The 19,402-nt window shown below is 29.4% G+C and overlaps 1 protein-coding gene across 1 annotated transcript in view; it reads left to right on the forward strand.

Moving 5' to 3' along the window:
• The window catches only part of LOC130894220 (potassium voltage-gated channel protein Shaw), a 122,158-nt gene that overhangs the window by 51,457 nt on the left and 51,299 nt on the right, over window positions 1–19,402 (forward strand). Inside the window, exons 2-7 of the mRNA XM_057800866.1 lie at window positions 2,296–2,506; window positions 2,605–2,722; window positions 6,077–6,271; window positions 6,324–6,547; window positions 13,845–14,370; window positions 14,429–14,624. Of these exons, the coding sequence (XP_057656849.1) occupies window positions 2,298–2,506; window positions 2,605–2,722; window positions 6,077–6,271; window positions 6,324–6,547; window positions 13,845–14,370; window positions 14,429–14,624 (1,468 nt within the window). The 5' untranslated portion in view covers window positions 2,296–2,297. The remainder of the gene's footprint in view (window positions 1–2,295; window positions 2,507–2,604; window positions 2,723–6,076; window positions 6,272–6,323; window positions 6,548–13,844; window positions 14,371–14,428; window positions 14,625–19,402) is intronic.

Raw genomic sequence — 19,402 nt, forward strand, 5'->3', positions numbered from 1 at the left:
CTTCCAACAGTTTCCCATTTATCTCAACTTTATTAAAGATGCATGAGAATTGTACCGAGCATAATCTTTGTGTTGAAATGTCCACAACTTCCAAACAATAAAATCTTTAATCACATGCCTTTGAAACTAGCATGAAATATGCAAACACAGTAATGACCATAGATCGTGTATACTCGTACCCAGCGTTGCCACGTGGTAATTTTTTCAGTAACTACAATTGGCGTAGAAACGCAAGCGTACCACCACATAACAGTCATAGATAGAAATGTACGATGTTGCCAATCGTTTTCCTTCCAATATACCGATAATAATAAATATAATGTAAGTTTAAAATAATTTAATGAAATAAGGATGAATTTCAAATCGCATGATTGACGTTATTAAATTCAAATTTGATTCGTTGTATAGCAAATTACAATTGCCAACTGATTATTAATTAGTCCAGTCAAATTGGTTTGAGAAAAATCATTTTGGAGGAAAAATGTATGTATGTTGTTGTAAAATGGATTTTTTCAATACATAATAAATTGAAAAGCTAAAATTTAGCCGTTTTAACGTGATTAATTGACAAAATTAATTCGAGCCTTAGTTTTTTCCAAAAAATAATAAAAACCTAATTTTGTTCCTTTAAATAGTGATACAAACAATTCCATCAAAATTTATGACCTTCATTTTTCAGAGTAATCGTAGTGAACAAGAAAAAACATGTGGCATCCATGTATTAATTTTCTTCTGAAACAAGTCTAATTTGACTGGACTAAATAGCTAGATTCATCAGCGAGGTACAATCAGATCGAATTACTGCAATTAATTTTAGGTTAACCACGTCAACGGACATGGTAATTGACTGTTTCACAACCCTAAATATACTTGTACAATATAAAAAGAATATGTATAGATCTATGGTTTAAGATATTAGCAATAAAAGTTTTGTATGTCATTCTATTTTGTTATAATATACCGACATGCATGTAACATAAACAACATATATACCTAATAGTTACAATATTTTATTATAATATACCGATGTATATATAAAGACAAACAAATTATATACGTATTTATAATAGAGATATACAAGGTTATTTGAATAATTATGTTGATGGAAGTTCTAAGAAAATATGACGTCAACAATTAAACTGAAGAATATTATCTAGGCATAATAGTGACTAAAACAAAACGAAAATTAATAAAATAAAAATAAAATTAGACATATAGAGTAGAGGGGAGGGGGTACCTGTTAGTACCAGAAACATATAAAAGAAAGACAAGTAAAAAATTCAACTGAACGAAGAATTAATATGATTGAGTATCAAGAATATTTCACCAAAGACAGAGACACAAGCAACAAAGTTGAGGAAATTCAGAGTGAAAGGACGAGTATGAAAATAAAATAAATAGGGCATAAGATCGGATACGTAGAGCATTAAATAATATAGTTAAATTGGAAAAAATTCATGTCTACTAGTTTTTAAACGTATTTGTTGTGGGATTGTGACAATCAAACACTTTTTATATTATATATTCCGATTTTTAGAATATATCGACCACATATTGAAAAGCTCCGAATATACATATTAAAAAGAGTACACTTTCACGTTTGACTGCCACAATCCCACAAACAAATCGTTCCTTGATATGTAGGTGTATAAAGGAACAAACATAAGTACTAAATTTTTTTATTTAAGGTGGAGTATAAATCCTTTTAAGGTATAAACGTCACTTGAATTATTCATTTCGCAGTAAACGAAGCGAGCAACTGAATAAATCGAGAGTGTTCATGTTCACTCGCCAAGATTTGTATCGAGGAGGCGTATCGTGAGAGTCTGGAGCGGGCATAAAGAAAAATTTTGGGAGGTTTTAATCTGTAGAATAATGACAAATAGTATAGATTATATTAAACCTAACCTAACCTATATTTTAATATAAAAGAAAATTTTATCCATACAGTCGAACGTAATAGAAAAAAAGAAGAATAGCAAGCTCGTAACAATGGAAAATTTTATCTTGAGGCTATCGACGGGCCCATCTGTGTTGACACTGGCTCGTGGGCATAACACACGTTTCCTTTCATTTCATAATTAATCCCCAAGGGAGAGAAAACATTGGCGGGTTATCAAAATGAAAAAAATTGTTTAAAGAAATTTAGATCTTTAAGAATCTTGTTTGTCAAGTGTAGTATTTTACATCGTTTATCAGTAATTCTGCAATGCATTTATTTGGAACGTGCTAAAACTTTTAATACCTCATTGTTGGTTTATAGCAGACTAGAAGTGACATTTTTTTTTATTCCAGAAATGAATTCCAGTAACATGGACGCGGAAAACCGCGTCGTTCTCAACGTCGGTGGTATTCGACACGAAACGTACAAAGCAACGCTCAAGAAAATACCTGCCACCAGACTTTCGAGGCTTACAGAAGCCCTAGGTAATTACGACCCTATACTCAACGAATTCTTCTTCGATAGACACCCAGGAGTTTTTGCGCAAGTTTTGAATTATTATCGGTAAGAGTCCTACTTCTATTTGTTTCTGTTTACGTAACTTGTAGATACGAGGGTCATTTCGAATGTGTGTAAATTCAAAAAATAAATTTTAATTACAGAACGGGTAAATTGCATTATCCATCTGACGTTTGCGGACCGTTGTTCGAAGAAGAGTTGGAATTTTGGGGATTGGATGCCAATCAAGTAGAACCTTGTTGTTGGATGACCTACACGCAGGTAATTATAATATAAAATCATCTAGAACGTTCGAATAAAACAATTTCTGTTATTTTATTTCGTGAGACAACCGGTATACATGTGTTTTTATCAAATAGACATACAGAACGTCCTAAAAGTAATTAAAAAAATTATAGTTTATGTAATTATTTGATATTATAAAAAAAAGGTTAAAGAAAACGTATACACCTCGTATACAAATGAGGAAATAATTAATTTAAGGTTGAAAAGAATTTTTTTCTTATATGTACTATAAAAGAAACACGTGAGGATTGTAACGTACTTATACAACACTCTGTATATAACGAAATAATATTAAAATGTGTAACTTATCATTTTTCTTAATAATATCTAAAGATAGCCCATATATTTAAGATTCTCATAATATTGGTACATCCTGTATATACACTATAGGTCAATAGTTTTTGTCCACCCCGTAATTTCTTCGATAAATTTCAAAATGAAACAAATTTCTCTTTCATATTGTCAAGTGATGGTGGGTCTGTGTCTCAAAAAAATTATTTGTTATACGAGGGCAAGTTTATATTTTGTCTGTGAGTGCGACAAGTTAAAACTTGCAAGTATGGCGGAGGCTCGGTGATGGTTTGGAGGTAGAAGACTAAATACCAGGTATTTATTTTATTTGTTGTGTGTTACGCAAACTACAAGGTGGGCAAAAACTTTTGACCAGTAGTATATATATATATATATATATATATATATATATATATATATATATATATACAGGGTGTCCCATGATGAGTTATAACTATCTATATATGGCAAAATACTTATAGTAAAATCATCAAAAATTTCTACGTTTGGGTTTTCGGACACGATATTTTTAACTAAAATATTTTTAAAGATCGCTGACTTCCGGTTCTACCGGAAGGCGACTGTAACTTTGTTATTTTGAATAGAACACTGTATATTAATATATTTTTGAAATCTACGTGAAATTTTAGTATAGTTTTGTCTGAAAACTTTTTTCGAAAAATGCATACTTTTTGAGTTATTGATTTTTTTGTAAAAAATTTGACCGTTGCAGACCCTTATAAATTATTTTTTTACGAGAATACCCTCGAAGATATGAAAATGGTTTCTGTTCGGTTGCTTTTAACATGGTCAGACGTATTTGAACATATGTTGGAAAATTTTTCATTTCATACAGGGTGTGTATGAAAAGTGTTCAAAGTTTAAATTCATATATATCAAATTTTTTTCATTTTTTTAAATAGAACCACCCGGTTTTTTCTATTTTAATGCATTCAGAGATAAAAAATAAGGCAAATTCATGTATACTTTCCTATACCTAAAACTTAGCGTTATCCAGATATTAAACGTTTTCTGTAAATTTTAGAGTTGAACTTTGAACACTTTTTATACACACCCTGTATAAAATGAAAAATTTTCCAACATAGATTCAAATACGTCTGACCTTGTTTAAACCAAGCAACCAGAAACCATTTTCATATCTTCAAGGGTTACTTCGTAAAAAAATAATTTATAAGGGTCTGCAACGGTCAAATTTTTTACAAAAAAATCAATAACTCAAAGAGTATGCATTTTTCGAAAAAAATTTGACACGCCTGTATACCCAATATTTCCGAAACCATTCGAGATATCGTTTTATTTTTGACATGAATCGATTGAGAAAACATGTGTCTAAATGACCGTTTATATCAGATTCATTGAGTTCCATAATTGAAAGAAATATACAGGGTTAAAATTTGAGTAATTTTTTTTTTTGAAAATATCACTATTTAAATTTATTGTATTTAACATTGTGACATGGCAACGTTGTAATACATGAAAATCAAAAGAGAAACGTTGCATATATTGCATAAATTTTCGCATATCTTCACAATAAATGTATAGTTTCAGCGTTGTCTAAAATTAAAAAATCCAAAAAAAATTTGACACGCCTGTATAAAAAATTCGATATTTCCGAAACCATTCGAGATATCGTTTTATTTTCGACATGAATCGATTGAGAAAACATGTGTCTAAATGACCGTTTATATCAGATTCATTGAGTTCCATAATTGAAAGAAATATACAGGGTTAAAATTTGAGTAATTTTTTTTTTTGAAAATATCACTATTTAAATTTATTGTATTTAACATTGTTACATGGCAACGTTGTAATACATGAAAATCAAAAGAGAAACGTTGCATATATTGCATAAATTTTCGCATATCTTCACAATAAATGTATAGTTTCAGCGTTGTCTAAAATTAAAAAATCCAAAAAAAATTTGACACGCCTGTATAAAAAATTCGATATTTCCGAAACATTTCGAGATATCGTTTTATTTTTGACACGAATCGATTGAGAAAACATGTGTCTAAATGACCGTTTATATCAGATTCATTCAGTTCCATAATTGAAAGAAATATACAGGGTTAAAGTTTGAGTAATTTTTTCTTGACAAATATCACTATTTAAATTTATTGTATCTAAAATTGTGACATGGCAACGTTGTGATACATAAAAATCGAAAGAAAAACGTTGATACGATCAGAAAAAAAATGCAACAGCTTAATTGTGATCGTATAAAGCGAATTATATAACATAGAGTTTGAGGTTATGTAAAAAAATTTCTGATTTCAATGAGGGACCTCATTGTTGTGAAAAAAAAAGAAAAAATTGTTTCAGATTCTGTTAAATTTATGTAGAATCATTTTGTTTTATACGAGTGGTTCAAAAAGGATATCAGTTGCTGAAAAAAAAAAATATTATATGCGGAAAATTGATGTAAATTGGATTTTCTGGAAAGCGGTAGATTTGATCTGGGAACTAATATGATTTTCGGATTTTTCGATACAAAATACATAAAATTATATAAATTTTCGCATACCTTCAGAATAAATGCATTAAAATGGAAAAAACTGGGTGATTCTATTTAAAAAAATAAAGAAATTTGATATTTATGGAGTTAAACTTTGAACACTTTTTATACACACCCTGTATGAAATGAAAAATTTTCCAACATAGGTTCAAATACGTCTGACCATGTTAAAAGCAACCGAACAGAAACCATTTTCATATCTTCGAGGGTATTCTCGTAAAAAAATAATTTATAAGGGTCTGCAACGGTCAAATTTTTTACAAAAGAATCAATAACTCAAAAAGTATACATTTTTCGAAAAAAGTTTTCAGACAAAAGTGTATTGAAATTTCACGTAGATTTCATAAATGTATTAACATACAGGGTGTTCTATTCAAAATAACAAAGTTACAGTCGACTTCATGATTTTACTATGAGTATTTTGCCATATAGTTTAAACTCGTCGTGGGACACCCTGTATAGAATTGACTCTTAGAACTAGTTTTTGAACGTGTTTTCTGTAGCACAGGGATACCCAAGAAACTTTGGCGGTTTTAGATAGGTTAGATTTAGATACAGAAAAACCTAGCGACGAAGAAATAGCAAGAAAATTCGGATTCGAAGAAGATTATTATAGAGGGACTTTATCTTGGTGGCAGATAGTTAAACCGAAAATTTGGTCGTTATTCGATGAACCTTATTCATCTACAGCGGCAAAAGTAAGCAAAAAAACTGAAAAACTCGCCAAAAACTGACAAGTTTTTTTTTTAGGTAATTGGAGTTGTGTCAGTATTCTTCATATGCGTTTCTATACTGTCGTTTTGTTTGAAAACTCACCCCGACATGAAAGTACCGTCTATCAGGTTGGTAAGCGTGCGTACACCGGAAAACGGTACCAACTATTATTTCGATAAAGTCGATACGGACGCGCACATCGCTTTCTTTTACATCGAATGCATTTGCAACGCTTGGTTCACTTTCGAAATTTTTGTAAGGTGAGTTAACTATTCGTGTCATCCACCGACAACGTTTACATGTAGTTTCCCCATGTTATAATAGAGGATTTCGCCTCAAACAGAGGTTTCTACATCCTCTAGTTGGGGCGGATCAGTCCAATTGATTCATATCTACAAATTTTAGCTTATTTTCTGTCTAATCTTGTCAGTTTATAAGTCCGATTCTGCTTTAGGTCTTTGCCTAGGCCTACCGCGTCTTTTTCTACCATTGGAATCCCATATTACGGGAAATTTCCTATAATTTTTTCACTTTGTTGACTAAAATTGTTTCCTACGAGCCAAAACGAAAGAGAATCAACTCAAAAAAGACAAATTTCGAATGCTTGTTAACTGCGTTTAGAAAAATTTCCTTTTACGTCGAAGTGTCCAACTTTTTTGGTATCATTCCATCGGTTTTTCCTAAATTTCGAAAAAAAAATCGAGAGTTATAGAAAAACCTTGAATCAAAGTTGTAAATCTCATAATTTTCCACAAAAATAACCCTCGAAGTTTTCAGGTTTCACTAATATTTACAAGATTAGGGTGGCTGGAGCTTGAGGGATGAAAATTACGGATTTAAAATAAATTAATTCGTCAAAAATGTTTTCTCGAAAAAAAATTTAAGATATTAATCATATTGAGAAAAACGCAGTTTTTCAGCGGTAATTCCAACCCTCATATTCCACCCTATAACTTTGTAAATATCACTACAATCAAAGGGCCATTTTAGTGCTAAAACTTCTAACTTTTTCTACTTTTTCAAAAATTATAAGAAACACTTTAAATTTTTTTTCAGCCCTACCAGGGGGGTTATACAAAAAAATTCGCAAACCCTCTATTCAGCACGCCTCAAATTTGCTTATAATGAAAATTCAGGTACCTAAATCTATAATTAAATTTTAAACTCGGTTATTAAACCCATTCATCGGTTATAAAATACTGAAACTTAGCGTTATCCAGATATTAAACGTTTTCTGTAAATTTGCCTTATTTTTCACTCCTGAATGCATTCAAATGGAAGAAACCGGGTGGTTCTATTTACAAAAATAAAGAAATTTATGAAGTTAAACTTTGAACACTTTTTATACGCACCCTGTATAAAATGAAAAATTTTCCAACATAGATTCAAATGCGTCTGACCTTGCTTAAACCAAGCGATTAGAAATCATTTCCATATCTTTAAGGGTATCCTCGTAAAAAAAAAATTTATAAGGGTCTGCAGGGGTCAAATTTTTTACAAAAAAATCAATAATTCAAAGAGTATGCATTTTTCGAAAAAATTTGGACAAGCCTGTATAAAAAATTCAATATTTCCGAAATCATTCGAGATATCGATTTATTGTTGACATGAATCGATTGAGAAAACATGTGTCTAAATGACCGTTTATATCAGATTCATTGAGTTCCATAATTGAAAGAAATATACAGGGTTAAAGATTGAGTAACTTTTTTTTTTGAAAATATCAATATTTAAATTTATTGTATTAAAAATTGTGACATGACAACGTTGTAATACATGAAAATCAAAAGAGAAACGTTGCATATATTGCATAAATTTTCGCATATCTTCACAATAAATGTATAGTTTCAGCGTTGTCTAGAATTAAAAAAATCCAAAAAAAATTTGACATGCCTGTATAAAAAACTCAATATTTCCGAAACCATTCGAGATATCGATTTATTTTTGACATGAATCGATTGAGAAAACATGTGTCTAAATGACCGTTTATATCAGATTCATTGAGTTCCATAATTGAAAGAAATATACAGGGTTAAAGTTTGAGTAACTTTTTTTTTTGAAAATATCAATATTTAAATTTATTGTATTAAAAATTGTGACATGACAACGTTGTAATACATGAAAATCAAAAGAGAAACGTTGCATATATTGCATAAATTTTCGCATATCTTCACAATAAATGTATAGTTTCAGCGTTGTCTAGAATTAAAAAAATCCAAAAAAAATTTGACATGCCTGTATAAAAAACTCAATATTTCCGAAACCATTCGAGATATCGATTTATTTTTGACATGAATCGATTGAGAAAACATGTGTCTAAATGACCGTTTATATCAGATTCATTGAGTTCCATAATTGAAAGAAATATACAGGGTTAAAGATTGAGTAACTTTTTTTTTTGAAAATATCAATATTTAAATTTATTGTATTAAAAATTGTGACATGACAACGTTGTAATACATGAAAATCAAAAGAGAAACGTTGCATATATTGCATAAATTTTCGCATATCTTCACAATAAATGTATAGTTTCAGCGTTGTCTAGAATTAAAAAAATCCAAAAAAAATTTGACATGCCTGTATAAAAAACTCAATATTTCCGAAACCATTCGAGATATCGATTTATTTTTGACATGAATCGATTGAGAAAACATGTGTCTAAATGACCGTTTATATCAGATTCATTGAGTTCCATAATTGAAAGAAATATACAGGGTTAAAGTTTGAGTAATTTTTTCTTGACAAATATCACTATTTAAATTTATTATATTAAAAATTGTGACATGGCAACGTTGTAATACATGAAAATCAAAAGAGAAACGTTGCATATATTGCATGAATTTTCGCATATCTCCACAATAAATGTATAGTTTCAGCGTCGTCTAAAATTAAAAAAATCCAAAAAAAATTTGACACGCCTGTATAAAAAACCCAATATTTCCGAAACCATTCGAGATATCGATTTATTTTTGACATCAATCGATTGAGAAAACATGTGTCTAAATGACCGTTTATATCAGATTCATTGAGTTCCATAATTGAAAGAAATATACAGGGTTAAAGTTTGAGTAATTTTTTCTTGACAAATATCACTATTTAAATTTATTATATTAAAAATTGTGACATGGCAACGTTGTAATACATGAAAATCAAAAGAGAAACGTTGCATATATTGCATAAATTTTCGCATATCTCCACAATAAATGTATAGTTTCAGCGTTGTCTAAAATTAAAAAAATCCAAAAAAAATTTGACATGTCTGTATAAAAAATTCGATATTTCCGAAACCATTCGAGATATCGTTTTATTTTTGACATCAATCGATTGAGAAAACATGTGTCTAAATGACCGTTTATATCAGATTCATTCAGTTCCATAATTGAAAGAAATATACAGGGTTAAAGTTTGAGTAATTTTTTCTTGACAAATATCACTATTTAAATTTATTATATTAAAAATTGTGACATGGCAACGTTGTAATACATGAAAATCAAAAGAGAAACGTTGCATATATTGCATAAATTTTCGCATATCTCCACAATAAATGTATAGTTTCAGCGTTGTCTAAAATTAAAAAAATCCAAAAAAAATTTGACACGCCTGTATAAAAAACTCAATATTTCCGAAACCATTCGAGATATCGTTTTATTTTTGACATCAATCGATTGAGAAAACATGTGTCTAAATGACCGTTTATATCAGATTCATTGAGTTCCATAATTGAAAGAAATATACAGGGTTAAAGTTTGAGTAATTTTTTCTTGACAAATATCACTATTTAAATTTATTATATTAAAAATTGTGACATGGCAACGTTGTAATACATGAAAATCAAAAGAGAAACGTTGCATATATTGCTAAATTTTCGCATATCTCCACAATAAATGTATAGTTTCAGCGTTGTCTAAAATTAAAAAAATCCAAAAAAAATTTGACATGTCTGTATAAAAAATTCGATATTTCCGAAACCATTCGAGATATCGTTTTATTTTTGATATCAATCGATTGAGAAAACATGTGTCTAAATGACCGTTTATATCAGATTCATTGAGTTCCATAATTGAAAGAAATATACAGGGTTAAAGTTTGAGTAATTTTTTCTTGACAAATATCACTATTTAAATTTATTATATTAAAAATTGTGACATGGCAACGTTGTAATACATGAAAATCAAAAGAGAAACGTTGCATATATTGCTAAATTTTCGCATATCTCCACAATAAATGTATAGTTTCAGCGTCGTCTAAAATTAAAAAAATCCAAAAAAACTTTGACACGCCTGTATAAAAAACTCAATATTTCCGAAACCATTCGAGATATCGATTTATTGTTGACATGAATCGATTGAGAAAACATGTGTCTAAATGACCGTTTATATCAGATTCATTGAGTTCTATAATTGAAAGAAATATACAGGGTTAAAGTTTGAGTAATTTTTTCTTGACAAATATCACTATTTAAATTTATTATATTGAAAATTGTGACATGGCAACGTTGTAATACATGAAAATCAAAAGAGAAACGTTGCATATATTGCATAAATTTTCGCATATCTCCACAATAAATGTATAGTTTCAGCGTCGTCTAAAATTAAAAAAATCCAAAAAAAATTTGACATGCCTGTATAAAAAACTCAATATTTCCGAAACCATTCGAGATATCATTTTATTTTTGACATCAATCGATTGAGAAAACATGTGTCTAAATGACCGTTTATATCAGATTCATTGAGTTCCATAATTGAAAGAAATATACAGGGTTAAAATTTGAGTAATTTTTTCTTGACAAATATCACTATTTAAATTTATTATATTAAAAATTGTGACATGGCAACGTTGTAATACATGAAAATCAAAAGAGAAACGTTGCATATATTGCTAAATTTTCGCATATCTCCACAATAAATGTATAGTTTCAGCGTTGTCTAAAATTAAAAAAATCCAAAAAAAATTTGACATGTCTGTATAAAAAATTCGATATTTCCGAAACCATTCGAGATATCGTTTTATTTTTGACATCAATCGATTGAGAAAACATGTGTCTAAATGACCGTTTATATCAGATTCATTGAGTTCCATAATTGAAAGAAATATACAGGGTTAAAGTTTGAGTAATTTTTTCTTGACAAATATCACTATTTAAATTTATTATATTAAAAATTGTGACATGGCAACGTTGTAATACATGAAAATCAAAAGAGAAACGTTGCATATATTGCTAAATTTTCGCATATCTCCACAATAAATGTATAGTTTCAGCGTCGTCTAAAATTAAAAAAATCCAAAAAAACTTTGACACGCCTGTATAAAAAACTCAATATTTCCGAAACCATTCGAGATATCGATTTATTGTTGACATGAATCGATTGAGAAAACATGTGTCTAAATGACCGTTTATATCAGATTCATTGAGTTCCATAATTGAAAGAAATATACAGGGTTAAAGTTTGAGTAATTTTTTCTTGACAAATATCACTATTTAAATTTATTATATTAAAAATTGTGACATGGCAACGTTGTAATACATGAAAATCAAAAGAGAAACGTTGCATATATTGCTAAATTTTCGCATATCTCCACAATAAATGTATAGTTTCAGCGTCGTCTAAAATTAAAAAAATCCAAAAAAACTTTGACACGCCTGTATAAAAAACTCAATATTTCCGAAACCATTCGAGATATCGATTTATTGTTGACATGAATCGATTGAGAAAACATGTGTCTAAATGACCGTTTATATCAGATTCATTGAGTTCCATAATTGAAAGAAATATACAGGGTTAAAGTTTGAGTAATTTTTTCTTGACAAATATCACTATTTAAATTTATTATATTGAAAATTGTGACATGGCAACGTTGTAATACATGAAAATCAAAAGAGAAACGTTGCATATATGGCATAAATTTTCGCATATCTCCACAATAAATGTATAGTTTCAGCCTTGTCTAATATTAAAAAAATCCAAAAAAAATTTGACATGTCTGTATAAAAAATTCGATATTTCCGAAACCATTCGAGATATCATTTTATTTTTGACATCAATCGATTGAGAAAACATGTGTCTAAATGACCGTTTATATCAGATTCATTGAGTTCCATAATTGAAAGAAATATACAGGGTTAAAGTTTGAGTAATTTTTTCTTGACAAATATCACTATTTAAATTTATTGTATTTATAATTGTGACATGGCAACGTTGTAATACATGAAAATCAAAAGAGAAACGTTGCATATATTGCATAAATTTTCGCATATCTCCACAATAAATGTATAGTTTCAGCGTCGTCTAAAATTAAAAAAATCCAAAAAAAATTTGACATGCCTGTATAAAAAACTCAATATTTCCGAAACCATTCGAGATATCGATTTATTGTTGACATGAATCGATTGAGAAAACATGTGTCTAAATGACCGTTTATATCAGATTCATTGAGTTCCATAATTGAAAGAAATATACAGGGTTAAAGTTTGAGTAATTTTTTCTTGACAAATATCACTATTTAAATTTATTATATTAAAAATTGTGACATGGCAACGTTGTAATACATGAAAATCAAAAGAGAAACGTTGCATATATGGCATAAATTTTCGCATATCTCCACAATAAATGTATAGTTTCAGCGTCGTCTAAAATTAAAAAAATCCAAAAAAAATTTGACACGCCTGTATAAAAAACCCAATATTTCCGAAACCATTCGAGATATCGATTTATTTTTGACATGAATCGATTGAGAAAACATGTGTCTAAATGACCGTTTATATCAGATTCATTGAATTCCATAATTGAAAGAAATATACAGAGTTAAAATTTGAGTAATTTTTTCTTGACAAATATCACTATTTAAATTTATTATATTAAAAATTGTGACATGGCAACGTTGTAATACATGAAAATCAAAAGAGAAACGTTGCATATATTGCATAAATTTTCGCATATCTCCACAATAAATGTATAGTTTTAGCGTTGTCTAAAATTAAAAAAATCCAAAAAAAATTTGACATGTCTGTATAAAAAATTCGATATTTCCGAAACCATTCGAGATATCGATTTATTTTTAACATGAATCGATTGAGAAAAAATGTGTCTAAATGACCGTTTATATCAGATTCATTGAGTTCCATAATTGAAAGAAATATACAGGGTTAAAATTTGAGTAATTTTTTCTTGACAACTATCACTATTTAAATTTATTGTATCTAAAATTGTGACATGGCAACGTTGTGATACATAAAAATCGAAAGAAAAACGTTGATACGATCACAAAAAAAATACAACAGCTTAATCGTGATCGTATAAAGCGAATTACATAACGTAGAGTTTGAGGTTATGTAACAAAATTTCTGATTTCAACGAGGGGCCTCATTGTTGTGGAAAAATAAAAAAATAAGCAAAAATTGTTTTAGTTTCTTCTAAAATTCTGTACAAAACGTTTTTGTATACGAGGAATTCAAAAAGTTCAATTAGTTTCTCGAAAAAAAGCGTCTAATTAGATTTTTTTCGGAAACGATACATTTGATCTGGAATTTTTTGTGAAAAATAATTTTTTTTCTGTCAGATTCATAGCCAGTCCCAACAAATGGGAGTTCATCAACTCATCTGTAAACATCATAGATTACATAGCAACCGCCAGCTTCTACATCGACTTGGTGTTAAGACGTATAGCTTCCCACGTGGATAATGCAGACATAATGGAATTTTTTTCCATTATTCGTATAATGAGATTATTTAAATTAACTCGACATTCATCAGGTTTGAAGATACTCATACAAACTTTCCGAGCGTCAGCTAAAGAACTCACATTGTTGGTGTTTTTTCTAGTATTAGGAATAGTGATTTTCGCTAGTTTAGTTTATTACGCCGAACGGATCCAAACTAATCCAGATAATGACTTCAAGAGCATACCTTTGGGTTTATGGTGGGCTTTGGTAACCATGACCACGGTCGGTTATGGAGATATGGTACCCAAAACATACATCGGAATGTTTGTCGGTGCTTTGTGTGCCTTAGCTGGTGTATTGACGATTGCCCTTCCCGTACCAGTCATCGTATCAAATTTCGCCATGTACTACAGCCACACCCAGGTAAGTACCAATTGGAAACATATTTTTTTTTGTGTTTCGGTTAACTTCGAGTTTTAAGGCTCGAGCAAAACTCCCGAAAAAACGTCGAAGAGTTCTTCCCGTGGAACCGACGAGAGGTCCACGGTTACCAGGTCAACCTGGTGTTCCGGTAACAACTGGTTCTATTGGTCCAACGGCCAAAGAAAAAAATCCTTCTCTTAATACCGCCAATAATCCTATGGAGAACAAATTGGGAGCGCCGCTTCCAAAAATGGGTGAGTATCAATTTTTGATATACCTTTCGAAAAGAAAACTCCCAACTTGACATGGACAAAACGATAATCGAATTGGTATGTCTTCATAATAACATATCTTCGGAATATTTATCAATTTGTTTGACTTTTGGATATTCTAAATTTGAGTTTTTCCTTATAATATTCAAATTTTGACTATATTTTAGACTGCAAGTTTATTTGTATCAAACTGTTTTTTGGCTCTAGAAAATCGAAAAATGGATGGATTTTAATGATCTTGGTCTCAAAATGTTCCATTTTACGGCGGATTTATAAAAAAAATTACTAAAAATAGCTGGAATGAAAATTTCTCATAGTTTTACTGTTTTAAATCGTAAAAAAAAACGGTTTTGCAAAATAATCTTTTACAAAAAATTATCTCATTATCAGATAAAGTTCTTTAATTTTTTTTTGTATTCTACATAAATTAATGAACAATTTGAAAAAAAAATCCAAAAAGAATGATTTTTTCAGTTTTTATAGCTTAAAATGAAATCGATGGAAAACAATCAATTTTCATGAATAGTTTCGTACTATATTCTTCAATGTTAATAGTTTTTGGACCGTTAAAAATCGAAAAATAGATAAATTTTATAATTTTGGTCTCAAAATGTTCCATTTTACGACGAATTTATGAAAAACACGGGCGTAGTGGCTGAATTTGCGATTTTTATTAGTTTTAAACCTTAAATAGTAGAAAAACTTTTTTTTTTCAAAATATTCATTTTTTTATGTATATTGCGAAAAAAAATATACGAACTTGATTCCACGACGTCAGAAACAGTTACGAAGGATTATATGTAGAAAGTCATTTTTTTGCATTTAAAGTCATGAAACTGTAAAAAATATTTATTTTTTTTAATTTTCGTATTTTTTTATATAAATTCGCCATAAAATGGAACATTTTGAGACCAATATCATTAAAATCCATCCATTTTTCGATTTTCTAGAGCCAACCTAACCTAACCTAACCTAATCTAACCAAAAAACCGGGTGACCGCGAAAGTGTATAATTAACATAATTTTTTGTAAAGGATTATTTTGCAAAACCGTTTTTTTACGATTTAAAACAGCAAAACTATGAGAAATTTTCATTCCAGTTATTTCTACTAATTTTTTTTATAAATCCGCCGTAAAATGGAACATTTTGAGACCAAGATCATTAAAATCCATCCATTTTTCGATTTTCTAGAGCCAACCTAACCTAACCTAACCTAACCTAACCTAACCTAACCTAACCTAACCAAAAAACCGGGTGACCGCGAAAGTGTATAATTAACATAATTTTTTGTAAAAGATTATTTTGCAAAACCGTTTTTTTTACGATTTAAAACAGTAAAACTATGAAAAATTTTCATTCCAGTTATTTCTACTAATTTTTTTTATAAATCCGCCGTAAAATGGAACATTTTGAGACCAAGATCATTAAAATCCATCCATTTTTCGATTTTCTAGAGCCAACCTAACCTAACCTAACCTAACCTAACCTAACCTAACCTAACCTAACCAAAAAACCGGGTGACCGCGAAAGTGTATAATTAACATAATTTTTTGTAAAAGATTATTTTGCAAAACCGTTTTTTTTACGATTTAAAACAGTAAAACTATGAAAAATTTTCATTCCAGTTATTTCTACTAATTTTTTTTATAAATCCGCCGTAAAATGGAACATTTTGAGACCAAGATCATTAAAATCCATCCATTTTTCGATTTTCTAGAGCCAACCTAACCTAACCTAACCTAACCAAAAAACCGGGTGACCGCGAAAGTGTATAATTAACATAATTTTTTGTAAAAGATTATTTTGCAAAACCGTTTTTTTTACGATTTAAAACAGTAAAACTATGAAAAATTTTCATTCCAGTTATTTCTACTAATTTTTTTTATAAATCCGCCGTAAAATGGAACATTTTGAGACCAAGATCATTAAAATCCATCCATTTTTCGATTTTCTAGAGCCAACCTAACCTAACCAAAAAACCGGGTGACCGCGAAAGTGTATAATTAACATAATTTTTTGTAAAAGATTATTTTGCAAAACCGTTTTTTTTACGATTTAAAACAGTAAAACTATGAAAAATTTTCATTCCAGTTATTTCTACTAATTTTTTTTATAAATCCGCCGTAAAATGGAACATTTTGAGACCAAGATCATTAAAATCCATCCATTTTTCGATTTTCTAGAGCCAACCTAACCTAACCAAAAAACCGGGTGACCGCGAAAGTGTATAATTAACATAATTTTTTGTAAAAGATTATTTTGCAAAACCGTTTTTTTTACGATTTAAAACAGTAAAACTATGAAAAATTTTCATTCCAGTTATTTCTACTAATTTTTTTTATAAATCCGCCGTAAAATGGAACATTTTGAGACCAAGATCATTAAAATCCATCCATTTTTCGATTTTCTAGAGCCAACCTAACCTAACCTAACCTAACCAAAAAACCGGGTGACCGCGAAAGTGTATAATTAACATAATTTTTTGTAAAAGATTATTTTGCAAAACCGTTTTTTTTACGATTTAAAACAGTAAAACTATGAAAAATTTTCATTCCAGTTATTTCTACTAATTTTTTTTATAAATCCGCCGTAAAATGGAACATTTTGAGACCAAGATCATTAAAATCCATCCATTTTTCGATTTTCTAGAGCCAACCTAACCTAACCTAACCTAACCAAAAAACCGGGTGACCGCGAAAGTGTATAATTAACATAATTTTTTGTAAAAGATTATTTTGCAAAACCGTTTTTTTTACGATTTAAAACAGTAAAACTATGAAAAATTTTCATTCCAGTTATTTCTACTAATTTTTTTTATAAATCCGCCGTAAAATGGAACATTTTGAGACCAAGATCATTAAAATCCATCCATTTTTCGATTTTCTAGAGCCAACCTAACCTAACCTAACCTAACCTAACCTAACCAAAAAACCGGGTGACCGCGAAAGTGTATAATTAACATAATTTTTTGTAAAAGATTATTTTGCAAAACCGTTTTTTTTACGATTTAAAACAGTAAAACTATGAAAAATTTTCATTCCAGTTATTTCTACTAATTTTTTTTATAAATCCGCCGTAAAATGGAACATTTTGAGACCAAGATCATTAAAATCCATCCATTTTTCGATTTTCTAGAGCCAACCTAACCTAACCTAACCTAACCTAACCTAACCAAAAAACCGGGTGACCGCGAAAGTGTATAATTAACATAATTTTTTGTAAAAGATTATTTTGCAAAACCGTTTTTTTTTACGATTTAAAACAGTAAAACTATGAAAAATTTTCATTCCAGTTATTTCTACTAATTTTTTTTATAAATCCGCCGTAAAATGGAACATTTTGAGACCAAGATCATTAAAATCCATCCATTTTTCGATTTTCTAGAGCCAACCTAACCTAACCTAACCTAACCTAACCTAACCTAACCTAACCTAACCAAAAAACCGGGTGACCGCGAAAGTGTATAATTAACATAATTTTTTGTAAAAGATTATTTTGCAAAACCGTTTTTTTTACGATTTAAAACAGTAAAACTATGAAAAATTTTCATTCCAGTTATTTCTACTAATTTTTTTTATAAATCCGCCGTAAAATGGAACATTTTGAGACCAAGATCATTAAAATCCATCCATTTTTCGATTTTCTAGAGCCAACCTAACCTAACCTAACCTAACCTAACCTAACCTAACCTAACCTAACCAAAAAACCGGGTGACCGCGAAAGTGTATAATTAACATAATTTTTTGTAAAAGATTATTTTGCAAAACCGTTTTTTTTACGATTTAAAACAGTAAAACTATGAAAAATTTTCATTCCAGTTATTTCTACTAATTTTTTTTATAAATCCGCCGTAAAATGGAACATTTTGAGACCAAGATCATTAAAATCCATCCATTTTTCGATTTTCTAGAGCCAACCTAACCTAACCTAACCTAACCAAAAAACCGGGTGACCGCGAAAGTGTATAATTAACATAATTTTTTGTAAAAGATTATTTTGCAAAACCGTTTTTTTTACGATTTAAAACAGTAAAACTATGAAAAATTTTCATTCCAGTTATTTCTACTAATTTTTTTTATAAATCCGCCGTAAAATGGAACATTTTGAGACCAAGATCATTAAAATCCATCCATTTTTCGATTTTCTAGAGCCAACCTAACCAAACCTAACCTAACCTAACCTAACCAAAAAACCGGGTGACCGCGAAAGTGTATAATTAACATAATTTTTTGTAAAAGATTATTTTGCAAAACCGTTTTTTTTACGATTTAAAACAGTAAAACTATGAAAAATTTTCATTCCAGTTATTTCTACTAATTTTTTTTATAAATCCGCCGTAAAATGGAACATTTTGAGACCAAGATCATTAAAATCCATCCATTTTTCGATTTTCTAGAGCCAACCTAACCTAACCTAACCTAACCAAAAAACCGGGTGACCGCGAAAGTGTATAATTAACATAATTTTTTGTAAAAGATTATTTTGCAAAACCGTTTTTTTTACGATTTAAAACAGTAAAACTATGAAAAATTTTTATTCCAGTTATTTCTACTAATTTTTTTTATAAATCCGCCGTAAAATGGAACATTTTGAGACCAAGATCATTAAAATCCATCCATTTTTCGATTTTCTAGAGCCAACCTAACCTAACCTAACCTAACCTAACCTAACCTAACCTAACCTAACCTAACCAAAAAACCGGGTGACCGCGAAAGTGTATAATTAACATAATTTTTTGTAAAAGATTATTTTGCAAAAC

Source organism: Diorhabda carinulata, chromosome 5 (genome assembly GCF_026250575.1).
Source record: "Diorhabda carinulata isolate Delta chromosome 5, icDioCari1.1, whole genome shotgun sequence".
Lineage (NCBI taxonomy): Eukaryota > Metazoa > Arthropoda > Insecta > Coleoptera > Chrysomelidae > Diorhabda > Diorhabda carinulata.